The following is a 25,081-nucleotide window of genomic DNA, read 5'->3' as shown; positions in this document are numbered from 1 at the left end:
CAAATACAGTCTCATGTCATTTGGCCATATCCAAATCAAGTCACAAGTCTGCAAATTGCAAGTCAAGTGAACCGACATTGCTTTCCATAGAGCCGTACTGATATTCCGACTTTTGGTCTTGACTTATGAGTCAAGCTCCAAAAACAGTGGATCCTACACTTCCCACAAAGCACCCCTATACATCCTCTTTTGTTTGCCTAAATCTTTCAAAACTCTGAGGTGCGACAGGCAAAAATGCCTTGCAGGTTTCAACATCAACCCGTCACCAAACTAAGCTTTCTGGGAGACTAGTGACCACTGAGAATAGAGCAGTTGGAGTCCAGGGAAGACTGCAACTGGGGTGGGTGGGCTAGTTACCCTTACCACAGGCCAAGTCTCAGGCCAACCCAACCCAACTACAAGCACAGAAAAGAAAAGACAGCCCAGCGGTCCTCCGAGAGGTGGGATGAAAGAAGGACTAACAAAGACAGATTTCAGGTAATTTGTGGTTAGATGACGATAACAACTCGCAGAGGCTTGGGAGTAGAAGAAGAAGAAGTGTCCGCGGGATGACCAAAGGCAACCTTTCACTACCCAGACAGATGAGGAAGAATTTGCGGACCACGTAAGGAAGCAGATCTCAGATCCAGGAAAGCATCTCCCTCTTGGGTCCTATGGCTATGTGTCTCAACCAACTGCTCCATCCACTGAGTTCGAGGTTGTATCTCCCAAGATGAGTGAAGTCAATCACGCGGCAAGAAGAGCAAGGTCCATACAAGCTCTACAAAAGATGCCCTCAAGTCCTGAAAGGAAACAGATGAGAGTGATCTGGAAACAACAGTGTTCCCGCTGAGTGGCGTAGAGCTGTTGCCGTCCTAATTCCAAAAGAGCAAGAATCATCTACCATTGGACAATTCTGAAGCATCGCACTGCTGAATGTGGAAGGAAAGATTTTCTCCTTCTTGATTGGTGCAAGGACAATTAGAAGTGTGCAATAGTGTAGGCTACAGTTTCCACCCCTCCTTTGTTTAATAGATGATGTCACAAGCCTACTGCAGACAGCTGCATGCACTGCATTGCTTCTCAAGAGACTTGAAGAACTGCTGTCCTGGGCCAGGATGAAAATACAGCCTGCCAAGTCCCGCAGTTTCTCAAATGCACTACAGCTAGCACTGAAGAACATCAGGGTACAGGCTGGAGAAGATGAAGCTGGAACTCAGACAGTCAAGTGACCAACTGGTCAGGAACACTAATACCAAGATCCAGATAGGGAGAGCATAGAAGGCAGAAGACTGTGTATACAATGCCATCTCTAGAATAAAGCACCAAGAACTCGTTGGAAGAATCCAAGACAGAAGAGACAGAAGGCAGGGGAGAGCCACAAAAGTTTTGGTCAAAAGCATCCGAGAAAGAACAAAAGAAGTTGGTGGTCAAGAAGAAGAAGAAGTGGCAAGTATGGAGGCAGAAGTTCTTTGTAAAGTCTGTTTGCCTAAGAGACATTGGCTTCACGTCAGGGAAAGTAAAAAAAAGTCCAAAAAGATCTCTCAGAAGAAGCAGAAAAGGTAGCTCAGGCTACGAAGAAGAGACAAGAGCTGGGGGGACCAAGAAGCCACATAGTGGTGCCATCTGACTATCTAAATCCAACTGCAGGGAGTGGCAGGGATGCATCCCTGACCGCTGCCCCACCATCCTGAGATGTTCTGGGTTTAAAGGGGTGAAACATCCGTGGAGGATGGCTCCCAGCTGAAGACCCTGCTGCTGGTTCTCAGGCACCGGCGGAGGTGCGACAGACAGAAATGCCCCGCAAGTTTCAATATCAACCTGTCACCAAACTAACATATACATATAGAGTACATAGACATAAACGTGAACACAGGGAAGCACACACACACACACACACACATATCCGGGACATCAGAGCTCTGAACTTGGACTGGGATTGTTATTTTAAATGGGAATCACAATGAGAGAGTTTTCGACTTATTGCTGGTCAGTAAACGTCCCACAGGAGTGTCCATGTTGGTAAAAAACTAATCTGACAGGCATTTGCTCTCCGCTCTGTTCAGCTACACTGAACTCAGCTAAATCTCCGCTGGACACACACACACACACACTTATTCTGACATAAAACACACATGGATGACACACAAAAACCCAATATATACAGTATGAGTTATAGTAACACACACTGAACGAACAGACAAATTAAAAATACCGACAGAGGGAGACAGATGGACAGACAGATGAACAGATGGGAATGAGGACAAAGAGGAGGTCATACAGAACCACGTACATAAAAGTCACTGTGACTGCAAAACTAGACAACAGGTGATAATGTGACCTTAAAGCTGCACCGGGCAAGATTTTAACATAAAAGTACACTTCATCAGCCTGGATCATGAAATGACGCACAGCATAAAACAGCCTCACATCCCTCCAATTAAATTGCATACATTTGTCCTGGTTTTATTTTTTTGTAAGTGAAAATCGAGATTTAAATCCAAAATTGTCCAATAAGGCATTGATGGCTCTTTGCTATCTGGGGTTTAAAACAAAGTAAAAGTTTCCCTGTGCAGCTTTACATGCAGCTGTCTCTTGACCTTCTTCTTAGAGGGTCAGTTCACTCAAATTTACACATTTAAACATATTTTCTGACTTACTGATTCTGGTATCAAGTCATGCAGATAAAGCTTGGAACTAATTTTGACCAAATAAATGAACTGCTGTGAGTATCAAAAATGAAATTATATTTAATTCAATTGTATGGAAACAGAAATCTGAGAGACAAATATCTTAAAACATGGGTAAATAAAGCCAAAACTATCTGCATCGCCGGATACCACTAAAGGTAAGTGAGAAAATGTTTTCTGTAAGTTGGGTGAACTGACCTCTTTTGCTCTCCTTAAAACCTTAAATCCTCCCAACATCTCTTCTTTCTCCTCCACCCTCACTCCCTCCCACTTTTCTCTTCCTGTCCTTCTCTTCGCCCCTCTTTCCTCCATACCCTGGTGTTGGAGCTGGTCCAGGTCCATAAATTTGCTGGGTTTGGGGTTGAATCCCATGGCCGCCTCCCGCTCCGCCTCCCTCCGCTTCTGCTGCTCCTGCTGGCGGGCTCTCCTCGCCACCTCCTCCTGCAGCTCGTCCAGCTCACTGCGCCCTGAGCCTGAACGCACACAAACACAAAAGATGGAAAATTAAATCATCAATCAAATTAAATGCAAGTCACAGTGGATAAATGCAAGAACATGCACAAATACACACCTGTGTTGGTGCCGCCACCCCAGCTGGGGGAGGGCAGCTCCTGCAGGATGGCACCGCTGCTCTTTGACTTGGGCACCGAACGCCATGAAGGTCCTGACATCAGCACCCGTTTCTGTTGCCCCACGTCCCTGAGGAGAGAAAGAAGACAAAAAAGAAAAAAAAAGGGGGAAGAAATGTTGAGCGTGCAGATCATATGTCTCTAGACAAATATGTCCATAGATTGATTTGTTGTTAGAGGCTGCTATTGTTGGACAATTTGTCGTTGTTAATGTCACATTCGTATTTCATTGTGATAAAATGAAATTGAACTGAAAAACAGGAGCGACAGAGAAACCAAGAGAGGGAAAGGCGATGAACGACTGAGACAGAAAGGGCAGTAATTGTTATTTGTGAGTACCTGTCGGGGCTGCTGCTGTTCCTCTCGCTGCTCTCGTAGCCACTCTCCATCCTCTGAATCAGACGTGGCTGGTGCTCCACCCCTCTCAGAGGTGGAGGGGCAGGGGGACCCATTGTCCGCCCGCTGCCCAGAGACCTGGGCTGCCCGACCAGCCCAAACCCCACCTCTAACTCCCCAACCTCCCTCCCTTCCACCTCTTGTAACCCTGGCTGAGTGGGTGGAGCAGGTCCCGCCAAGGGAAGGGAGTCCTGGAGCTCCGGAGGGAGGGAGGGACCAGGCAGGGTGTTGTAGCCCAGAGAGGAGCCTCTTGGTCGGGTGAAGATGCTGTCGATGTTCAGGGCCTCTCTCCTGGGCCTCCAGGTTGGCCTGTAGCGGCCTCCAGAAGAACTAGAGAACAAGGGAGGAAGATGTCACACAGGGTGTTACATGACTGCAGGAGTGGAACGAATACTGTGACATCCACCCAAATACAAGTTGCTTGACTGTTGAAAAGTACTCAAAAGGTTCAAATCTATCTCTAAGTAAAATCTTCTTAAAAGAAAGTAGAATAACTTGTTTTAGAGGGTAGTCAAAAAGTAAAAATACATGACCTACAAAACGACTTAATTACCGCTCAGTCAGGCCACTTACATACAGCTTTTAACCATTTATTGCACGAACAATACGCATTACACATTCAAATCCACCAAAGAGATCTTTCTCATCTGAACTCCTCACATTGTTTGATTTAAATAACTTCAAGGCCTTAACAAGTCAAGTCACAGCCAAATATATTACATAACTTTATACGGTTTGAATGTGAATTCAAAGGCAGGATGTCTAAATGTGTGTATCAGTGGTGCAGTACCTGGACTTGCTTTCACTGCTGGTGCTTTCATCCTCCCAGTGGGGCCCCCCAACTCCGCCCTCACAGCCCCCCACGCCTGACGAAGAGGAGGAGGACAGGGGACGAGAGGAGGAGGAGGAGGAGGTGAGTGGCCGGCGGGAGGAGAGGAGGAAGACGGCCGTCTCCTTGTACTCCGGCAGGGGAGGAGAGGGAGGACGGGGAGGACCCTCCACTGCTGACTCTGAACATGGAAGAAGAAGGAGAAAAAGAAAGAAAAAGTAAATCCAGTAACATTTTTATCTATCCCTCAGAGGGCAGCGGTGCAAGTAAATATGACAATAACTAATAACGAGGCACATAACCTGAAGAGTCACGGGGCCTTCTTACTGTACTTGTACCTACAACAAGTACAGCAGTCTTGTACTTTCTCTTACTCCCTGAGATACTGCAGTTACTTGTGTATTTGCAGTTGTTTGGAGTCTCGACTGAAGGTACAGCTGTACTTTGTGAAAATATATAACTTTGCGCCAGGATTTGAATGCAGCATTACCTCCGGCGTCAGCACCAAGCGGCGGTGTGCCGATGTCGTAATTACAGACCACTGTGGTCTGGGATTCGCTGGAGAGGTGGCTGCCCGTGGACTGGTGGAGAGATCGGTTGCGAGAGGCGCGGTGACTCGAACTGTCCGTCGAAGAGTCTGTGCGAGTATCGCTGGATATGGACGGCTCTCGACCTGAGAGAGAACGAGAGAAAGAGAGATGACCTTTCAGTTAATCCTGCATCTTCATATGTTTACAGTCAAAGGCAGGAAAGTAAGCTCAGGCTCTGCAGTATGCAGAAGCAAAAGTTGGATTATAGGGTTGAAGGTCAGAGCTTTAAAGCTGTAACCTTGCACGGACCCCAGATGATCAACACAAAGTAATCTGATCTGATGTGTGTCATCTTTGCTGTACCAGAGTCTTCGCTGTCGTAACCAGCCTTGCTGCTGCAGTGCTGGAGCTCCAGCTGCGGGTTGGAGCTGGTACAGGGGTTGGGGCTCTCCTGCAGTATCACCGGCGTCCCACGGGGGTCAGCGTAGAGCAGCAGCAGGGGCTGATAGTGGCCTTTGATACAGCGAGACACCACGTCCTTCCACTTGGGGCCGATCTGGAGGTGCAGCAGGGGAACACACACACACACACACACATAAAGACACACATGAACATACATATAAACTCACACACACACACAAAGAGAAAGTCAATCTATCCTGTATTAAGATATAATATTACGCATATTCCACCAAAAGGAGAAGGTCAAACACACGTTGTGCTGCTGTGGGTCCTTATTGATATCATATTATCACACTTTTTCATTAGCTCAATAATCTAATGTGACCGACAGAGTCCACTGTGACTGATAGACATGTCAAGGACATGTAGATTCACTTTATATCACACTTTGACACAGCAAACAAACCCAGCGTCCCTCGATTCATCCACCGCAAAATTTATATCCTTTTCCAGCCTTATGGAACATAACTCATGTTTAAGTCATAACGCATTACAGCATAAGACCAGTTTTAGCGCTTAAACCTGTGCTGAGATTTAAACAAAGGCAGGGATTAAACATGAAACACATAATCAATCTCAAGCCGCCCCCGCTGACCATGCAGCACTTGGACTAACACACAGCATAGTTCTTGTCATTGCTGCCCTCACAGGCACAACTGGAGATGCAGCAGATACTGTACAGCACCCTCCCTGTGTTGCAGCATGCAGACTCCAAACTGTGTCTCACCTCTTTGACGTGGGCGTCGTCGAAGTACATCCACTTGCGTATCTTGGTCTGGAAGAAGAAGGTGGAGTAGTGCTTGCCGTAGTAGCACACCATGCCCACCAAGTAGAGCTCCGCCTGGCGAGCCCTCTCCTCTGTCACACGGTAGAACAACTACAGAGAGAGAGAGAGAGAGAGAGGGAGGGGGGAGGGAGGGGGAGGAGACAGAGAGAGATGCAGGGAAGAGACGGAGAGGTGTGCAGTGGGAGGGGGGGGGGGGTAGAGATAGAGGAGTTAATGTGAATACATTTTTGCTCACCTAGTATATATGCTGTATGCAGTAATCCTTCACATACTGCCTTTTCTCAAACTCTTCACTTTCCTCTCATTGTGTGCTGCACAAACTGCACAGCGCTTCATATGTGCTGCAGCTCTTCATTCATCCAACATGTTCCCTATGTTTACTGCTGCTGCACATGGTTAATACAGTAAAATGACAATGGCCTGCAACTAACAATCATTTTCATCACTGATTACTTTTTTTAGTCAGTTAAGAATTAGTCTGCAAAATCTCAGAAAATAGCCTGTCACGAGTTTCCACAGCCCAAAGTGACGTCCTCAAATTGCTTCTTTTGTCCGACCAACAGCCCAAAACTGAAAGATATTCAATTTACAATCATACACAACAATCCTATCTGAGATGCTGGAACCAGCCAGTGTTCAGCATTTTTGCCTGATAAATGACTTACAGTAAAGATTAGTCAGTCATCCAAATTGTTATCTATCTATTCTAATAGACGAATTGTTTCAGCACTAAAATAATCTAACTCAAGAGAGAAGGAACATAACAGAGTGACAGGGAAGCAGAACAGAGAGAAAGCAGATGCAGAAGAGAGAGAAAGTGAAAGCAGTGGAAGAGGAGGAGGCATACAGGAAGCAGGTGGATTCACTCTTTCTGATCTGAAGGACTAAACAAAAGCAGCAAATGCGATAGATTCGTATCTAACAACTAGCTTCAATTCACGGATGAAAACGAGAGAGACAGCAGCAGGCGGAGACAGAAAATAGAAGATAGAGGAAAGATTTTGACTCACTATAACACAGTCATATTCACTGATCCATTATTCATAGATATCACTTCAGAATGCGGCTGGAGATGTTACAGTGGCATTAAAATGCATCAACATTACTCAGTCATGACACGGAGTATCAGGGGCCCGAACACATGTGTGTGTGTGAGGTGTGAAAGACGGAGGAGCAGCATCCTGAGCTCTACATGAGAGTAATGGAAGTCCATTGTGCCCGTCTGTTATAATTTGTTGTGCTGGAACGGGATTTACTTGCCGTTACAGCATGCACATATCTGTATTCTGCATTTGCGTTTGTCATTGTGTGTGTGTGCATTACATGTGCATTTACACGTGTGTGTCCTTGCTTGTGTTCATGTCTGACTGTTTGAACATGCCCCTGGGTATTTGTACCTCTGACGTGGAGGTTAAGTTTCTGGCATTGGCGAGAACTTGTTGGCAAATTTCAATTAAAACGGAGAGCCGAAGTGAAAACCATAACTTCTGGGTTCTGTTCTAGAAGTAAGAAAACCTCATTCAAAATCTCATAGACATTTTGATTAATTAATAACTAAAGATCCAGCCTTGAAACAGAGTCTTTCTCAACAGTAATCACGAAGATTTCAGTTTCTAATAGCAAGTGCTGTAGTTGATGCAGATTTGTCTTAGAATACGGAAAGTAAACTCCAGGAAAGAAAGACAGATGAAAGAAATCAATGAGAGATTGCATTGAGTTACAGAAACTAGTGGGACAGAGGCTAGTCCGGATGTGACGTTAGCCACGGATTGGGGATTTTTGTTTGTTACTGTAGTAACTCACACAAAATAGTATAAAAACTATCCTAGAACATGTACAGTACCACTCTCATGCCAAATGATGCTGTTTCTGAGTCTTCAAATGGGCTCCTATTCAAAGTGTTTACAAGTCCACTGTCTTCTGACATCAGTTTTTATTCCCAGTCATCAAGCAACAGTGTCATGTAGCCTACAGTTCTCTGCTTTATCAGCTTTCCATGTTGATAATAAGAGTCTACAGCCATGCTAGCGACTCTGTGAGCCTGTAAAGCGGTGCGTTGAGTTAAAAGTCATTCTCACTATAATAATACTATAACGCTGACATTTTGCAGGCAGATTAGTGTATTAGAATGTGAACATTTTCTAATAAATCATAAAAACATCTAATAACACTAAAACCATTCTTATTTGAGAAAAACTGTGAAAATGTGGCCTGGTGGTGGCGCTAAATGAAAAGTCAAGGGATCACCAATGTCAGTGGGATTCATCCTCTGGAAACTATGAATGTTTGCACCAAATTTCATGGCAATTCATGCAATATTTGTCTAAATACTTCAGTGTGGACCAAAGTGGTAGACCACACTGCCATCCCTAGAATCCTGCCACTAGAGTTGCTTAAACTGTTTTACTTGTTTAACATTGTCTATTATTAAAGCCTCAAATTTACAGGAGCCTCCTCCAGCACTGAGGGTGCAGCCACCACCACATTTGTGGCTAATTATTTCTGATAATTGATGTTCTTCTTACAGTTTCCACCTCTGGATCATTGGTTTTCACTAACAAACATAGAGTACTGTGTGTGTATTTATGTCCATGTTTGGGTGTACATGCTTGGCTGCTCACATAGGCATACATAACATATGTTAATGTGTTATAATGACCATATAATGTGTGTGTGTAATGTGTGTGTGATCCCCTCACATCTCCCAGACGCAGGCAGGTCCCCAGGCTGTGTATGACGTCCTCCGCCAGGTCAGAGTGGTCTGAGTCCCACACCAGCCCGATGGACACGATCTCCGGTGAGTTCATCAGCACCCGGCGGATACGCAACACCTCCCCACAGTTACTCTGCGATGGAGGGAGGGAGAGCGTGTGATCAAACAGGTTTATTCATCCTGTGTTACAAGGCAGTGTGACAGCGGTGTACATCGCTAAGACCATCCCTTTATTTGGCAGTGATGAACACACGCGCATGCATGCAGACACACACAGGGATGAAGTGAACAGTAGGAGAATGAGGGGCAGAGATAAAAGGCAGGACAAAAAATAAATGATGAAAGGATTGTAAGAGAGAGCGACAGAGGAAGAAGCGCTGTGCTGAGTTGTATTTGTCCCTTGGGCCTTCTGTTGAGTTCAGAACCGTGTGTTCTGAATCCTTCCTTTGAGTCATGACCCACCGCAGAGCTGGTACACACACACACACACACACACACACACGTGCACACACACACACGAGCATGCGCGCAGTGCTGGCAGAGCAGGCTCGGAAACAGCCTGAGAACACCCCGGCAACCAGACACTTTGCCAAACACAACACTCGCACACACACATATGCACAAACACACACAGAACTCTCCCTTTGTGGGCGGCGGGCTGTCTTGCGCTGGCACCAGAGACGGCAGGAAGGTATTTTGCCAGGGTCCGCTTCTCAATTCTCAGAAAAGGGACACAAACACAAGCCAGCGAGCAGCAGCCAAACAGCACAGCGCTGAGACACGAGCTATCTGTGAGCTTAGGACACATCAGTTAGCTCTCTGCGCTGTCTCACCGCTGAGAACAGCCGGTGACAACATCATTCATCAAATGATCGCACAAACAGATTCGCTCTGCTTCATAACACAGCATTGATCAGTGCAGTCTCATCTCTGAATTTCATATGCAAAGATTTCTTTTTGCTGTGGCTATGCAGACCTTTCCGAGAGAGAGAGAGGGCGTTATATAATAGCGCTGCTGGTCAAAGGATACTGTAGGTTTGCAGAATGCTGATCGAGGCATTCTTCAGAGCAAAATGAAACAACTTTAGGAGAATGTTTGTGCTTCCTCACGACTCATATAGCGCCGAAATAAAGAGACAATCCCGCTTTTATCAATGTAGTGACAGCTGAGGATACAGACTGTTGATGTAGGCTTGGTGAACAGTAAAAACCACGTTATAGAAAATGGATAGGATTAAAGGATAATTCAGGTTTATTACAACTTGGGTGTTATTTTTGTACTTTTGGCCATGATCTCCATCAGTCACGATAACATTATACTCACTACAAGTTATTGCTGGGATCTGGGACAACAAAGTGCGATGGAGCAAGAAACACGAGCGATCAGCTGATGAGGTTGTAAACCAGCCAACAGTTCAGCCAGATTATCTAAACTACTTCATCTGGAGGAAAACATCGAAAGGGATGTTGGCAATAATACCTCATTGCAGAAGACAGCCGACACAACTACAGCAATCAGGTACATCAAAGTTGATGCTTACAGCACAGTTTGGGTGATTTTACCTTTGAGTTATCTTCCAAATACGTTTGACTAACCTGTGGTTTGGTTAAAATCGCCTGACTGCTCGTGGTTATATCCACGACAGACATTTTTTTTTTTTACCAATTTTCTTTGTCCCCAGATCTACGCAATTAACTTGGCGAGTACAAAGTTACTATACCGATGAGAAACAATCTACAAAAATCAAAGCCACAGAACTCGCACTGTCACGTTTCACAAATACTCACAAAATGATGATACATTTGTGAGTCCACCTGGGCTTTTGCTTGGTCATGCATGGGTCACAATTATGGCTCTTTGTTTATACAAAGGTTCAATAAATCTTTAAGTACAATTTTGAGATTCTTTATACTTCTATTTTCCTACATTTGAGAGGGAAATATCCTACTTTTTACCCCTCTACATTAATTCTTTGGTCAGCTTTTCATATATGACGCATTGTAGCAGATTAAACTACCCAGCAGGATATAAAGTAGTTCAAATCAGCTCCACCTCTGTGAAAGACTGCTTTCACATTATAATCACTACTTATACTTAGAGCACCTGAAAACTTGGCATTTAACGACTGTCCCAGCTGTCATCAGAGTCGCTAAAATCCTGATTGGTCCCTCAAAGCCCTGAGCACTTCAAACTAGCAAGAGGAACACAAAAATACAGAAATCTTTCACATGAAATTAATAAAATTTATCTCATTTTGTCAGAAAAGGGTGCATTCATGTAGGATCTTCCCACTTGGCTGATTGGGAAAATAGGTTTTCCTCAAATTGTATATGAGTATCTTTACATATTTCTTCCACCACAGCATCAATATATTCAATTAATTACATTCATTTTAGCTTATAACTTTAAAATAAAAAAAGAAATTGAGTATCCAGAACTTCACAGTTTCCTCTGTCAACTCTTTGGCACCAAGCAAACATCCTCACACTCTCTCATCTTCAATCTGGCACCTCCAATATCTTCCAGCAGCCATCCAAATACCATCACTTTGTTTGAGCAAAGCCCGCGGTGGTATTAACAAAAGATCAGCGCTGCGAGTGATGGAAGATAAACAGAGGCAGGTTGTGCGACTCCCGCAGGTCTGCACCACACAACGTCAGCGTTTGGGCCGTGAATAAGCTCACAGTTTGTGTCGGCGTAGTCGCAGGTTGTGTGAAGAGAGAGGGGCAGCTGAGGAGGCTCTTTGTGCGAATGCTTTGGCAGAGAGGAGCGGCTGAGCGGGGCCAAGCTGGATCTATTCAGCAGCAGCACTTTCCCATGTGGCAGCACAAACCTGCAGAACAAAGGCATCATACACGTTCCTCTGACCACCTACTTCTCTACCTACACCTCTCTCTTACAGCCTATTGTCTTCTGTCTTTATCCGACTGTAATCTCTCTTCAATGCAGCAAACAATATATTTGGTGTTTTTTTTAACCAAAAATACCCACTTTTTTGTTAGAGCAGTTTAAACAGATTTTTTCCCTGCGCAAACCAAATGTTCTTTTGTTTCCTGCTGCATGAAGATGATGAGCATTATGGTTTTTACTGTAAAGGAGGTCGATGGCGACGACTCGGAAAATGCTTCCGGTAATAGAAAGTGGAGAGAAAAGTGGGAAGAAAATGCAAATGAACTGCTGATTATGTAACATGGACCCACTAAGAAAGAAAAGGGGTAAAAAAACAAAAAAAACAAGAGATGATGAAACTACCAAAGTGGTAACGCTGCAAATTATATTCTTAATTTATTTTTTATCCTGCTTTTTTTTTATCATCCATCTTTTGATTTTATAAAAGAAATGTGCAGATTTTTTTTGTCTTCTTGAAAAACAAAACCCAGAAGATGAACATGGAAGGGGACAAAAATAAATGTTTAAAGCACAGTTCATGTTGTTGTGTGTGTGTGTGTGCTCTCACAGGGCAGTTGCGCAGGTCTCCCATGTTGCTGGCGTTGCGGAGCAGCTCTCCAAACATGTCCGGTGTGGGTTTCTCTCTGCACTCCAGCATCCTCACTGCCTGGTTACTGCAGCATCGGACACACACACACACACACACAACAACAAAATTACACACTCAGTGAATGTGTATGCTTCCCAGGATGAGACCAAAGCTTTTGTGAATTGAAGAAAACATCTATTGTTGAGTCCAAATGTGACTTGTGGCCACCAAACATTGTTTTCATTCTTTAAACTTGTTGTTTGTTTGTCCTGTTGTACTGAGCAGTAATCTGCAGACAATTGTTTCATTTCCTGCAGTATTTATGGCTGAAAATCTGTCGAAAATCTTTGACTTCTACAGTGCGTTGTTCATCAGAAGCATTAGTATCTAAATGCATGCAGCATGTCTGGCCTTGCGTTTTGCTCGAGTCAGTCCCGCAGGCTTTTACTAAACTGCTTTAATAAAGAAAAAAGAAAACAAAGGAAAAAGAAAAGTAAGAACAAATCTAGATTATGCAGTCATTAAGGCTGTGAAAAAGATTCCCTCTGAGCAAGTTCCTAAATCCTGTCTGGCAGATTATGATCTTTGACCTTCCTAAAGTGGTCCAGCTAAAAGACAATTTCCCCACAGGGAGCAATAGCAATACAGAAACATTATTATTGCTACAGTTATTGAAGGAGACGTTCACCTACAACTAGCATAATTGGATGAAAAAAAACTTTACTTGTGGAACCAAACTGTATTTTTGAGACAATCTCCTTCAGCAAGGCTTAAAGCAATGATACTTTAATACTGAGCTGCATTTATCCCTTTGAAGTACAATTGTCCTCTGAAGGACAAATAATACATTATTATCTGTGAATACCAAATGAAGCCGTCTGCAGCTCGGTACCATGTATGGGATTATGTGTGCAATGAATCAGCATTGTTTTTTCCGGTGAAGTATTCCTTTAAGAATAACAATTTTTAAAAAACATCCAAACCCCCCCCCCTTCCTCTCACCCCTTCCATTAGCCCAAAATGAACTCAACCTCTTCTCTACTCTCACTCGATTTCAACCCCTCGCCCGGCCTCTCCTCTTCAGTCCCACAGGCAGATGAGAGGCTACGAAAGCAGAAAAAACAACAACAGCCAGGAACACACTTGTTCCTCTGTTTACTTATATTTGAATTGTGCTTGAACCAGACGTTTGTTTTGTCTTTTTGTTGCCCTCTGATTATCTTACTCATGTTGACTTTTGCATATTTGGCTATCTCGACTGTAAACAACAGGCTCCACAAAGGGTAAAAATAGCTTGGCAGTGCTAACAGGCACAAACACAGAGCGGTGGCACCGCTGTGCCCCACGACTACCTTGACACAGTGTGTTTATTTGTACTTTTGCCCCCCATTCATCCCTCTATTTCCTCTGCCGTGTTCCATTTCCAAAAGGGATATGGAGTGATATATCCTCTTATTTCCCTCTCGTTCGCAGTCTTTCCGACCCACTGTTCCACTTATAGATTTATGTTGCCCCCTGGGTCTACTGAATCAACCAGCTGATTGATTACTTCCCCTGTTCCTTATTTCATTGACTCGGAGCATGTACGAGTTTTATGTAACAGCACTGAGGATGCGCACTTCGCCTCCCCTGTGTGTTTATTTACCTGCACGCTAACGTCTACCTGAACATGGCAGAGACATTATGCACCAAGCTCACCTGCCCTTGCATATGCATGAACATACACGTGTGTGTGTGTGTGTGTGTGTATAATGTGTGTGTGCATGTGTGTGCTCACAGTTCAGTGTTCAGCAGGGACCCGTGCAGGGAAGAAGAGAACACGCTGTACCTTCCTTTACTGCCACCCAGCCTCAGCTTGCTGCCAGATTTACTGCAGTGTGTGTGTGCATGTGTGTGTGTGTGTGTGTGTGTGTGTGGTGAGTGTGTGTGTGTGTGTAGGTGTGTGTCTGGTCTTACCAGAGGGATGTAGTGGAGATGTAATGAACCATCTGAATGAAGGGCAAGGGGTCTGATGTGGCTCCACAGCTGTTACACACACACTGCAAACACAAATACATCAACAGATTCATCGCAGGACATCGTGTTCTTAAAAATGTTTGTGTGGACACTTTTTTCTATATTTTTTAATTAAAGCCCCAAAAGTAAAACATGTAGCAGCTTTTTAAAGTGACTGAACTATCTGTTACCTGTTCGAACAGAGTCATGGCAAACTTCTGGTGTGGTATACAGTGTTTGGCTGTGCAGATGTCCTCTCTACTCTCCGCGCTGATGTGGAAGTGGATACGCATCAGGAGATTCTCCTGAGAAACACACAAGGCAATTAAGGTGTTTGTTGTGTGCCAAGTTGTTTATATTGTATACATATGTACAGTGTGTGTGTGTGTGTGTGTTTGATCGCTCCTCTCTGTTGGTGCTCTTGTTAATCTGACCGTGGGAGCAGCATCTATATTTCATAAGAAGCCGACGGATTCCCTGACTGAACACATTTACTACCAATCGATCAGACAGCGCCTCTCATGCACACGCATAAAACACACACACACACACAGACTGTGGAGGTCTTTAAGGCAGGAAGAAAGAGGCAGAGAAAGAGACTGAGAGTGGCGGAGAGAAAGCAAAAGGAAAGGCTAATTTTCCCCTTCAATAAATGATAAGGTTCATTCCAAAATGAGACACACACCATTTGAAAAATGCAACGCTCTCACTGTTGAATATAACTAGCGTGAAGATCTTTGCTTCTGAGGATGGATTCCAAATATTATATGATAAAAGAGCATGAAGTAAGTATGTTTTTTTCTATCCAATAAGGCAATAAAGACTATATGTAACGTACAGTAGGGCTGAACAAGTGCGCGACCAGATTGTAAAGATTTCATTTTTTACATTTTGGGAATTCCCAAACCTTGTTATCATTTGGCCAATTTGTAATCATTTCTTTTAGCCAGTTTGGGATGATTATATACAATGTGAAGTCAAAATCACAATGTGAAAATGCTGACATCACTGAGTCCTACTGTGTAGAGCCATTTAAATGGATATAATCTTGTTCGCCACCTTATTTTCTATATCAATGTTCATATTTTTTTATTTAATTAAGTTTTGTACACCAAAAAACAACAAACCTGATCTATCAGCTTTAATCTCAGCATATTAAAACATGAGATTAAATCCAAGGCTGCAACAAACAATTGTTTTCATTGTCACTTAATCAGCTGATGATTTTGCTGATGAACTGATTAATTGTCTGGTCTACAAACATATGACAACAGTGAAAATCACAACATCCAAGCAAAAATGAGCCAGGAGATGTTATCAAATGTCTTGGTTTGTAATTTACAGTAATGGAAGACCAAGAAAAGCAGCAAATTCTCACATCTGTCAAGCTAGAACCATCAAAAGTTTGGCAGTTTTGCTTGAAAATGACTTAAACAACAGCAACAATAGCTGCCAATTTATTTTTGCTCTATCAACCAAACATCGACTAATAGTTGAAGGTTTAATCAAATCCTTACTGCCACCAGAAGGACTGAGAGTGAATGTGTATGACATCTGCAGCCTCTAATTTGAAGGAAGTGCCTCACAAACAGTCAAAACGAAAGTTGAACATTATCCGATTGACAAATAGACTATTTCTTTGAGGCTGTATTGGATATCCCCTGTCCCCTGAAGATTTCTGACTGCCGTGACGATGGCAGTTACTCAGACACTCAAACACATGTTTGTTTGTGTGTGTGTGTGTGTGTGTGTGTGTGTGGCCATGTTGTGTCTCAGACTCACGAAGCACTCGGCGGCGTCGTCCATGATACCCAGCTGAAAGCGTTGTTCGTCTTGAAAAGTCTTGGCCAGAGCGCTCCGCAGTGCATCTGATGGCAGCACACGCTCACTGCTGAACTGGAACTGAGCAAAGATACTCTTCACACACACACACACACACACACACACACACACACACACACACGTATAGAAATCCATTAATTCCTTATTTCACTGCTACAAATATACACTGTGCCATAAATGCTTTTCCTGCATCGCTGGAGTGGAAACTTGTGTCCATGCACACATGTATGTTTTTATGTGTTTGTGTATTTACTTCTACAAAACTCTCTAAACACAGTTGTCCTGTAAACTGGCGCCATGTTCTGTCAACTGACCCATAAAACAGAACTGGTGGAGCTAGTCGTCAACTTGTCGGGAACCAAAGTGCTGCACAGCAAACCCAGACTGGACTAAAACAAACGCCACAGCCGAGCCTCGCAGCGCAGCCGGCCTCAATATCAGACCATATCAATAATAAATGGCATTTGTAGTGCACTTTTCTCCGACAGAAACAGCTCTCAGAGTGCTTTGTAGCAGTAAAATAGAAACCAAATCAAACTGTTGCAAGGGGGGCTGGGAGAGAAAGCTAGGCCACTGAAGTGTGTTTTGAGGGCAGCGTTCAGAGCCTGAAGAGGAGGATCAGTTGGTTTGGAGAGGACAGAGCTGTTTACACTGTTTACATCTGAGCAGGTCCAGACGACTGCCAGAGCAATACAACAATTCACTGTTTTCTGTTTCACCGCTGCTTCATTTCCATGTGTAGGAGCGATTGTTATCATTAGCACCACTGCTAAGGAGGTTGTGATTTTGGTCCTTTGTTACAGGATATCTCAAAAACTACATGACACACGTATATGACATGTGGTGTAAAGTAAGAACTCTCCCCTCCATCCCTGTCATCTCCAATAAAGGCATAAAATATTGCCCTAAAATTACTAAATTAGAGATAAATGCAAAAAAAAAAAAGCAAACTTCTTCTTTGCTTTCCCTTTAACCATCTTATGACTCCTCAGATTTATCTTGTGATCCAAATGACACATATTTAAATTATTGTGGAGGTATTTGTCTCTGGGTACTTTCTAGTTATTGTTATTGTTGTAAATAGTGGCAGTAGTTGCAGTAATAGTACTAGTAACAGCAGTAACAGTCTTGGAAATTACTGTGTGGCTCATGTGGGTTGATCCAGATTAATCTGTACTTTAAATGCATTTTTTTTAAGTCTAAACATGAGTTCAAAAAGTAGCATTCAAGTTCAAGCAGAGAACAGGGAGAGTAACTTCTGAGTGAGCCTGGACCGAAGAGAGCTGCCGACGTCTAAAGAGGGAGAGATAAAAGCATGGATAACTCTCTACAGATTGCCAACGGATAAAAATGACCCAATTTTTTTGTTGGTAAGAATTCTCAACTGGAATAAAAAGCAAAACCGAGCAACTATTTTTGACCAACAGCCCAAAACAGAAATAAACACAAGTCAGTTTGAGACGTCAGAGCGGTGGTTGGTGCTCTGCTGGTTTTTCTGTCCCTGTGGTAATTCAATCACTGATTAGACGGGTGGACTGAAAACCAGCAGGTGCTCTGAGTCCTGAGGACTGAGAAACACAGTATTAAGTGACAGAAAGATATTCTAACACAGTCACAGTTCATCAGCACACGTTTGTATCCACACTGACTCCATTTCAGTTGTGCACACAAGTGTAAAATCAAGCACAAAGCCTCAGCAGAATTGTAAATACATCTCTGATGCGAGCAAGAATGAGTATTTTGTAGATTAATTGATCTGTTATGTGTGTAAGTTACTGAATTCATGAAGGCAAATGTTGGAACCATAATGTGTGATAAACTTCCTACAGCATGCTAAAATAATTAAAAAACAGAGGTTCTCTCACAGTTTGTTAGTGAAAAGCAAAAAGACATTTATGTTTGTCGCTCACGACTCTGTTTGTCACGAGTAACTAATGCAAGCTGCTCACTGAACAAGCAATGAAGGAAACGGTGCATTTCGAAACGTTTTAATGAAAATATGAACATTTGGGACACACTGAACATTTGGGAGGACAGAGGAGAAGCAGATGATGCTGCAGGGGTGATGTAAGAAATGCGTATGGATGTTTTAATACCTTTTCCAGCATTAAAATATTTCAAACTTGTAATCAGTTGTAACTGACGTGAACTCAAGCCGACCACAGCCATTATTCTTTTAACAGCCCTTTCAATGAAGCGAGTGTTTGATACTTAAAAGATTCTTCACTTTAAAGTAAAAAATGAAAGCTGTAAACAGATGTATGTGTATAAAATCGGTGGAGTTCCCCTTTAAGGCATGATGCATCGACTTTTCAACTATTTAACCAACACCACCACCTTTCCCTAACTTAAACCAACTGTTTTGATAGCCTGAACCTGATCACACATGCAGGACGCGGGAGTGAATGCAATCCAGCAAATTAGGGCCGTGTGAACGAGTTGGAGACAGGGTTGAAGCACCTGTTGTGGCTGCCTAGACTTAACCTCTGCTGCTGAATACCTAACCTCTTCGCCTTCTTTCATATGAAACTAAGTTCACAATAAGTTACTAATATGAGATCTTCCAGCCAGGTAAACAACACAGAATTCACCTCAAGTCCATTAATCCTTAATCTGTGTGAAATGCAGACAGGTAAACAATTCCTGGAGTGTCTTTGGTTATTTCAAAATGTCAGACCCCATATTGGACATTTTGGAAGCAGTTTACCAAGATGGCTGTGATCACATGGAGTGAAAATGTTATGAAACAATAGGCTTCAGTCTGAGAGTGTGTGCAGGCTGAGGGTTGGCAATGAGAAAGGTAATGCAGTCTTACTGACAGGGAGCAGAGTGTGTGTGTGTGTGTGAGAGAGGGAGAGAGAGAAAGGAAAACAGAGAGAGAGAGGAAAAAGGGACTGTGTGAGCAATAGGGTGTGTGTGTGTGTGTGTGTGTGTGTGTGTGTGTGTGTGTGTGTGTCTGTGAGTGTGTGGGTGTGTGTGTGTTATGGTGGCTGTGCTGACTGCAGCAATGCGCCAAGGAGAATGGAGGGGGAATATACCCTACAGAGAGAGAGGGAGGGAGGAGAGGAGGGGAGAGGAGGAGGGACGGGGGAGGAGAACAGGGAGGGATGAGGCAGAGTGAGTAAGAGAGGGAGGTGTGTGTATATAAATGTGTGTGTGTGTGTGTGTGTGTGTGTGTGTGTGTGTGTGTGTGTGTGTGTGTGTGTGTGTGTGTGTGTGTGTGTGTGTGCATGGTCTAAGTGTGAGGACAGGAGCAATCTACACCAACTCCCACATTCATTCATTTTTCTCTTCTTCTCTCTTCTCTCCCACTTTCTCCCCTTTCCTTCTTCTTCTCTTTTCCTATTCCTTGCAGTGTGTGTGTGTGTGTGTGTTCAGGTATGTGTGTGTGCTGTTGAGAGAGATAAAGTGTTGCAGTGATTTCTAGAGGGATAGCCACAGGCAGCCTCTGAACTTATGTTTACTACAAGGGCGGGCGTCTTTATCTGCTGCAGATAAACCGAAACTCACACACAATCCCTCCAAAATAAAAGAACCCATAATCATCATTTATCTCTTTGGTTTCGTCTAAAATGGATGAAAATTTAACACGCCATTAAAGTTCATTTGGTGCGTGTCTCACCCAGTTATTCAAAGACTTTTATCTGCTTCGCCGTGGGGACCACAGCTACAAACAGACTGTGAGAACAACGTTACATCTCTTCGTTTCTGACAAAGGAGAGACGGTGACAGGACGGTTAATGAAAACTGACAGGAAAATGTGAACACTTAACACGGTGACAGTACCTTTGATTCGTACACCCACAGCTGACTCACAACACGCCCACAAGCCAGTGTGTGTGTGTGTGTGTGTGTGTGTGTGTGTGTGTGTGTGTGTAGCATCCCAGCGTGGTAAGACAGATTTGTGAGCACCTCAAGGTACATGTGTGTGTAGCAGCCTAACGTGTGCAGCATGCAAGTAAGATTTGTGTGTGTGCACGCGTAGGTGTGTGTGTGTGTGTGTGTGTAGCATCCCAGCGTGGGCTCTGCTAGCTCAGCGCTTTCAGTCAGCCAATTAATTACAGAGAAGCGCTGGAGACAGAACAGCGTGTAGAACACACACATCGACACTGCTACACACACACACTCACTACTACACCACAGCACATTGCACACAACACCTCCCTTCGATCAGACACATATTTGTCATCATTGATGCAACAAATGGCTGGAACAGAGCTGCATAAGGCTCGTTCATTATGAGGGTTTCATGATGGTACAGATCTTCATCTTCTGTTGGCTTACTTTCTATCAGCGGCCGCTGGGACACGACAGTGATTGAACCCAAAGCTACGTTATAAAAGCTATTACATGTGCTGTTTCTAAACACTTATTGTGAGGCAGCTCTTTGCTGGGAAAAAGTGTCTGGTGCATAGTACGTGATGTGTTTTACACAATGGTGGAAGAAGAAGAATCAAAACCACAGTAAAAGTCCTGCTTTCAAATGTTTAAAAGTAAACAAAATATCAATTATTTAGAATAAAAGTACTAATTGTGATGACGAGTAGAGTTTAGGCTTGCTGTCTAAAACCTTATATATCTTTTATATCTTAAAGAATGAAGAAACAAGGTAACAAACCATGAGGGGGGAAAAAGGAAAAAGCAGGTAGTTTTCTTCATTCTGTGTGGGAGTGCGCTTTTGTTTCTCCTTCTATAAAACAAGTAATCAAAAGTATTGAAGAGAGGCTGAATAACACGCTGGAAAGAATCTCCCCTGCTGTGTTTATTAGGAGATAGGTCTCTCCTACCACAAGGAATATCCAGGACAAAAAGATGGAAGAAAAGAAGGGAAAACGACGGAACACATTAGCGATGTCACGTTAGTTTATCTAACATTTTGTTTGTGTGTAAAGTCTTTAAGTGTGATGTTACTCCTGCTGTCAGATATATGTAGTGGGGTAAAAAGTACAATATCTTCTTCTGAAATGTGGTGGAGGAAATTAGGAAATTCTCCCAAAAGGGAAACACTTAATAGTACCTCACATAAATACACCACTTCAGTAAATGTACTCCAGTACCGACCTCTGGTTCACATTTCTGACACCAATGTTTGTGTATTAAACAGAAGGAATAAACAGGAAAAAAATGGAGAGGAAACGAGTAGTTAGCAATAAGAAACAGCACCACCTTCAGAAACTAAAACCTGCTCAACAGCAGATCTGAGAAAAGCTTTAGGTTTACAGTAAGACCTCCAAAAGCCACTAGAGTGTTTTTTACCTTTAAAGCGCAGAAGATACACGAGTCCTCCATGCACTTGTGTGTGGTCAGCTGTCGAAAGCTTCTGCGGAAAATGTCGAGATGCCACAGAACCTGAGAGACAAAACACACACATTTACACACAGAGAAAAAAGAAAATAAAGCAAACTGTTTATTCTAGTTAACCATATAAATGATGTTTGGTCCCAGGCGTTTTCCCCCTCCACTACACTACTGCACTATTTTGTGTGTTTCACAAAGGACGGGGAGATTCCAGGCTGTATTTAAAAATATTTTAACTGGGTTTTCAATGTAACTTTTGTGTTTCAATGTTTCACATCCTCTCCATGACGCACTGGTCAGGCAAAAGAGCAGCTTCAGTGGGAGACTCATTCCTCCCAAATGTACAACTGAGCGCCACAGGAAATCATTCCTGCCTGTGGCCATCAAACTGTTCAAATCCTTCCTCTGAGTGTCAGACACTCAGAAGAAACAAATATTCTAAATATACTACCTCACTATTACTTATTCTCAAATGACAGTGCAATACATATATATATATATATAGACATACATATACATTCCTGCTGTATATATTTTTAACTTTTATTTTCCACTTATATATTGTACATGTGTATATTTTTTTATTTTTTATTTCTTATTTTTATATTTTGTACATACTTTTATTTCTAAATTTATGCTGCTTTCTAATCTTGAATGGGAGCACCAGTACTGTAAAATCCCCCCCCCCCGGGGATCAATAAAGTATTTCTGATTCTGATTCTGATTCACATGATGCTACCAGTACCTTGCTTGAAGTTGTAGTTGAAGTATGCAAAGGAATGCACAGTTTATTTCAGCCCACTGGTAAACTAATCCAAAAGTGCTATTTGCACATTAAAAATGCGATCTGTATCTAGATCAGCGGTTCCCAAAGCGGGTACCACGGCACCCTGGGGTGCCTTAAGGATAGGCCAAGGAGGCCACAAGATTTGTTCATTTTTATCTTTTTATCATAACTTTTTAATAATGTTTCACAACATAAAAACAACTAAATATTTACTTACATTAGCTACGATTTAATATCATGTTTTTAAACAGAAATAAGCAAAAAAAAATGGAATCACTATTTTAAAAAACCCTGTTAAATATGCAGTTATGTCGTCGCTGAGACAGCTCATGGTTGCCGGTTGCCATAGTGACATAACATGCTTTCTGGGTGCACAGCAGTCAGAAATAGCAACTGAGCAAGTGATGAGGAAAAGTTATTACTACCAGGTGGCCATGGTTTATACATTAACATACATTATCTGGATAATAAATGTCAAATGTCAGATGTTATTGTCAGAATATAATTAAACTTTTCTGAAATGCTCTGTAATATTTTTCGGTTCAGGGAGTTAAAAGCTCAACCGGCAAACAAACAGTTTACGGCTGCAGGGTAGGGATCCTTCTGTTACACCATGCACCATGGTTCCAGTATTGCCATGGCAACCTCAGCCACACTCATGTGTTGCTGTATAGAGTCTTCTTGATTGCTCTTGATTGAGTTAATGTGCATATAACTCCTGGTGTCTGGACTATAGTACTGTGGTCTATTCATGACTTTAAGTTGATGTTTTATGTAACTTTGGATGTTTTAGTAACTCACATTTATAGATTTAGAAGGACAAAACATGCCTCTTAATCGAGCATCCTGTTGCAATATTTGTTATACTAACATTGAATCAAATGACTTCCTGTAATGTGAGATGGTTGCAGAGCATCAACACCCCAGTCTGCAGCTCTGTGTGGCCATTTTCAGCTAATTGTTTTTCCCAGAAGCTCCCACTGAGTGTGTTTTCCACTTTGTACATTTTCAGCAACAAAAGAGTCAGAGGGAGAGATTCAGCGGGACAGACGGACAGAAAACGACCGGCACAAAGCCCAAAGAAACGAGGAAGAGCACATGAAAGCTAGCAGAGAAGTGGTCTGCATGAGGTAGACCTCTTCGTGTCCTCCTCTCTCTCTCTCCAGCGCATAATTAGAGGAAAGAGCTCTTAGTACATTCATTCAGCATGCTGAAAGATAATATTGACACAACACTGTCCCTAAGGCTTTGACTGAGATCTGCACCACACACACACACACACACACACACACACACACACACACACACTTACAGTATGCACGCAAGACACACACAAAACCAATATGTATGGCAACCTTAGCAATACAAGTCTGCACTGTGTGTGTGTGTGTGTGTGTGTGTGTGTGTTAAGGAGAGAGTGATAGGTGGAGGAAAGAGGGGGCGGAGGATGACACACTGTATGCTGACGCTGGTGTATGCGTTCTACCTTTCCCCCCCTCTCTGTTTCCCCTCCTCTTTCTATAGTTTATTTGGTCGTGATGAATCGGCTCCCTGCACAGCACTGCAGCAGCCACAAGGAGGGCACACTCCCTCCATGCCCATCTCTCTTCATCAGGCTCTATCTATCCATCTCTTTTTCCTCCTCCTCTAAGCACATCCCTCCATCTCTTTCTCTCAGTCTTTCTCTGCTCATTTGTCTCACTTGTCTCTCTCTCTCTCCCATTTTAGCTTCTCTCATTTTATCTGCAGGAGCATCACGGCAACTAACTAACTAACTAACTAACTAACTAACTAACTAACTAACTTAAAAAGTGATACACGGAATAGAAATTGACCTCATCAGCTCATGTTTTTAGGAAGTCATCATCTTCCAGCTGCTCATTTGTCGTCGTAATTTGAGTTACAGACAAATCTCTCTTTGTTTTGTGCAGTCAAATGTTTGCAGGCTCATAAAAGTGATATGTGTGAATGTGATAAAATACTGGAATTTTGTGTTTTAATATCTTAGGCTCGTGCTCTCTAAGTTGCCAAGATATTTAAAGGTTTAATCCTTAATACCCCATTCAATGTATTAACATTCAGTAATTATTTCTTTATATAGTAGTTTTGATTGCTAGTGGCGGGGTCTGCCATTCCCACAATAGATTCAGATGCCTACCTACACACCAGAGAGTCAAAGGAAAACAATGCATGCATGAAATGTCACTGATAATAGCCTCACTGTTTACTCTTCATTCTTCTTAATTTACTGCTAATTCAAACAAACTGCTACTGCTTCACATTAGAAGTGTGCAACATGCAAAACACGGGGTGGCTTTTATTGTGAAGCAGCCACAGGAAATGCAATGTGTTTGTCACCCCAGTAAGCTACTATCTGTAAAGTAGCTGCTCAAGTAGCATTATTTCAGTAACCACGGTAACCGACGGCAACCAGGCCAAAAATCTTAAGGATTACAACTTGAACATCCTTTGTTGAAAGTGAATAACCATGACACTGCATCATAGGATCAGTTATATCAACTCTCAACTGGAGAAGACTGGTTTCTGGTACTACACACCTTACTACTACAAACAAACCAAAGTTAGTTACTAAGACTTTGCTAACTTTAGCCAACATAAGCTAATGGTCAGGTTATAGCAGCAACAAAACCCCTGAATGCATTAA

The 25,081-nt window shown here is 42.9% G+C and overlaps 1 protein-coding gene across 1 annotated transcript in view; it reads right to left on the bottom strand.

The window, feature by feature from the left end:
- Positions 1-25,081, bottom strand: part of usp54b (ubiquitin specific peptidase 54b) — a 39,405-nt gene that overhangs the window by 9,958 nt on the left and 4,366 nt on the right. The window contains exons 2-14 of the mRNA XM_070927454.1: positions 21,588-21,680; positions 16,272-16,406; positions 14,681-14,794; positions 14,451-14,533; positions 12,474-12,579; positions 9,002-9,148; positions 6,243-6,392; positions 5,417-5,609; positions 4,985-5,196; positions 4,485-4,690; positions 3,638-4,024; positions 3,241-3,437; positions 2,984-3,142 (exon numbers count right to left, since the gene is read on the bottom strand). Coding sequence (XP_070783555.1) covers positions 2,984-3,142; positions 3,241-3,437; positions 3,638-4,024; positions 4,485-4,690; positions 4,985-5,196; positions 5,417-5,609; positions 6,243-6,392; positions 9,002-9,148; positions 12,474-12,579; positions 14,451-14,533; positions 14,681-14,794; positions 16,272-16,406; positions 21,588-21,680 — 2,182 coding nt within the window. The remainder of the gene's footprint in view (positions 1-2,983; positions 3,143-3,240; positions 3,438-3,637; positions 4,025-4,484; positions 4,691-4,984; positions 5,197-5,416; positions 5,610-6,242; positions 6,393-9,001; positions 9,149-12,473; positions 12,580-14,450; positions 14,534-14,680; positions 14,795-16,271; positions 16,407-21,587; positions 21,681-25,081) is intronic.

This window comes from Enoplosus armatus, chromosome 20 (genome assembly GCF_043641665.1).
Source record: "Enoplosus armatus isolate fEnoArm2 chromosome 20, fEnoArm2.hap1, whole genome shotgun sequence".
Taxonomy (NCBI): Eukaryota; Metazoa; Chordata; class Actinopteri; order Centrarchiformes; family Enoplosidae; genus Enoplosus; species Enoplosus armatus.
This window is presented reverse-complemented; position numbering and strand designations above follow the sequence as displayed.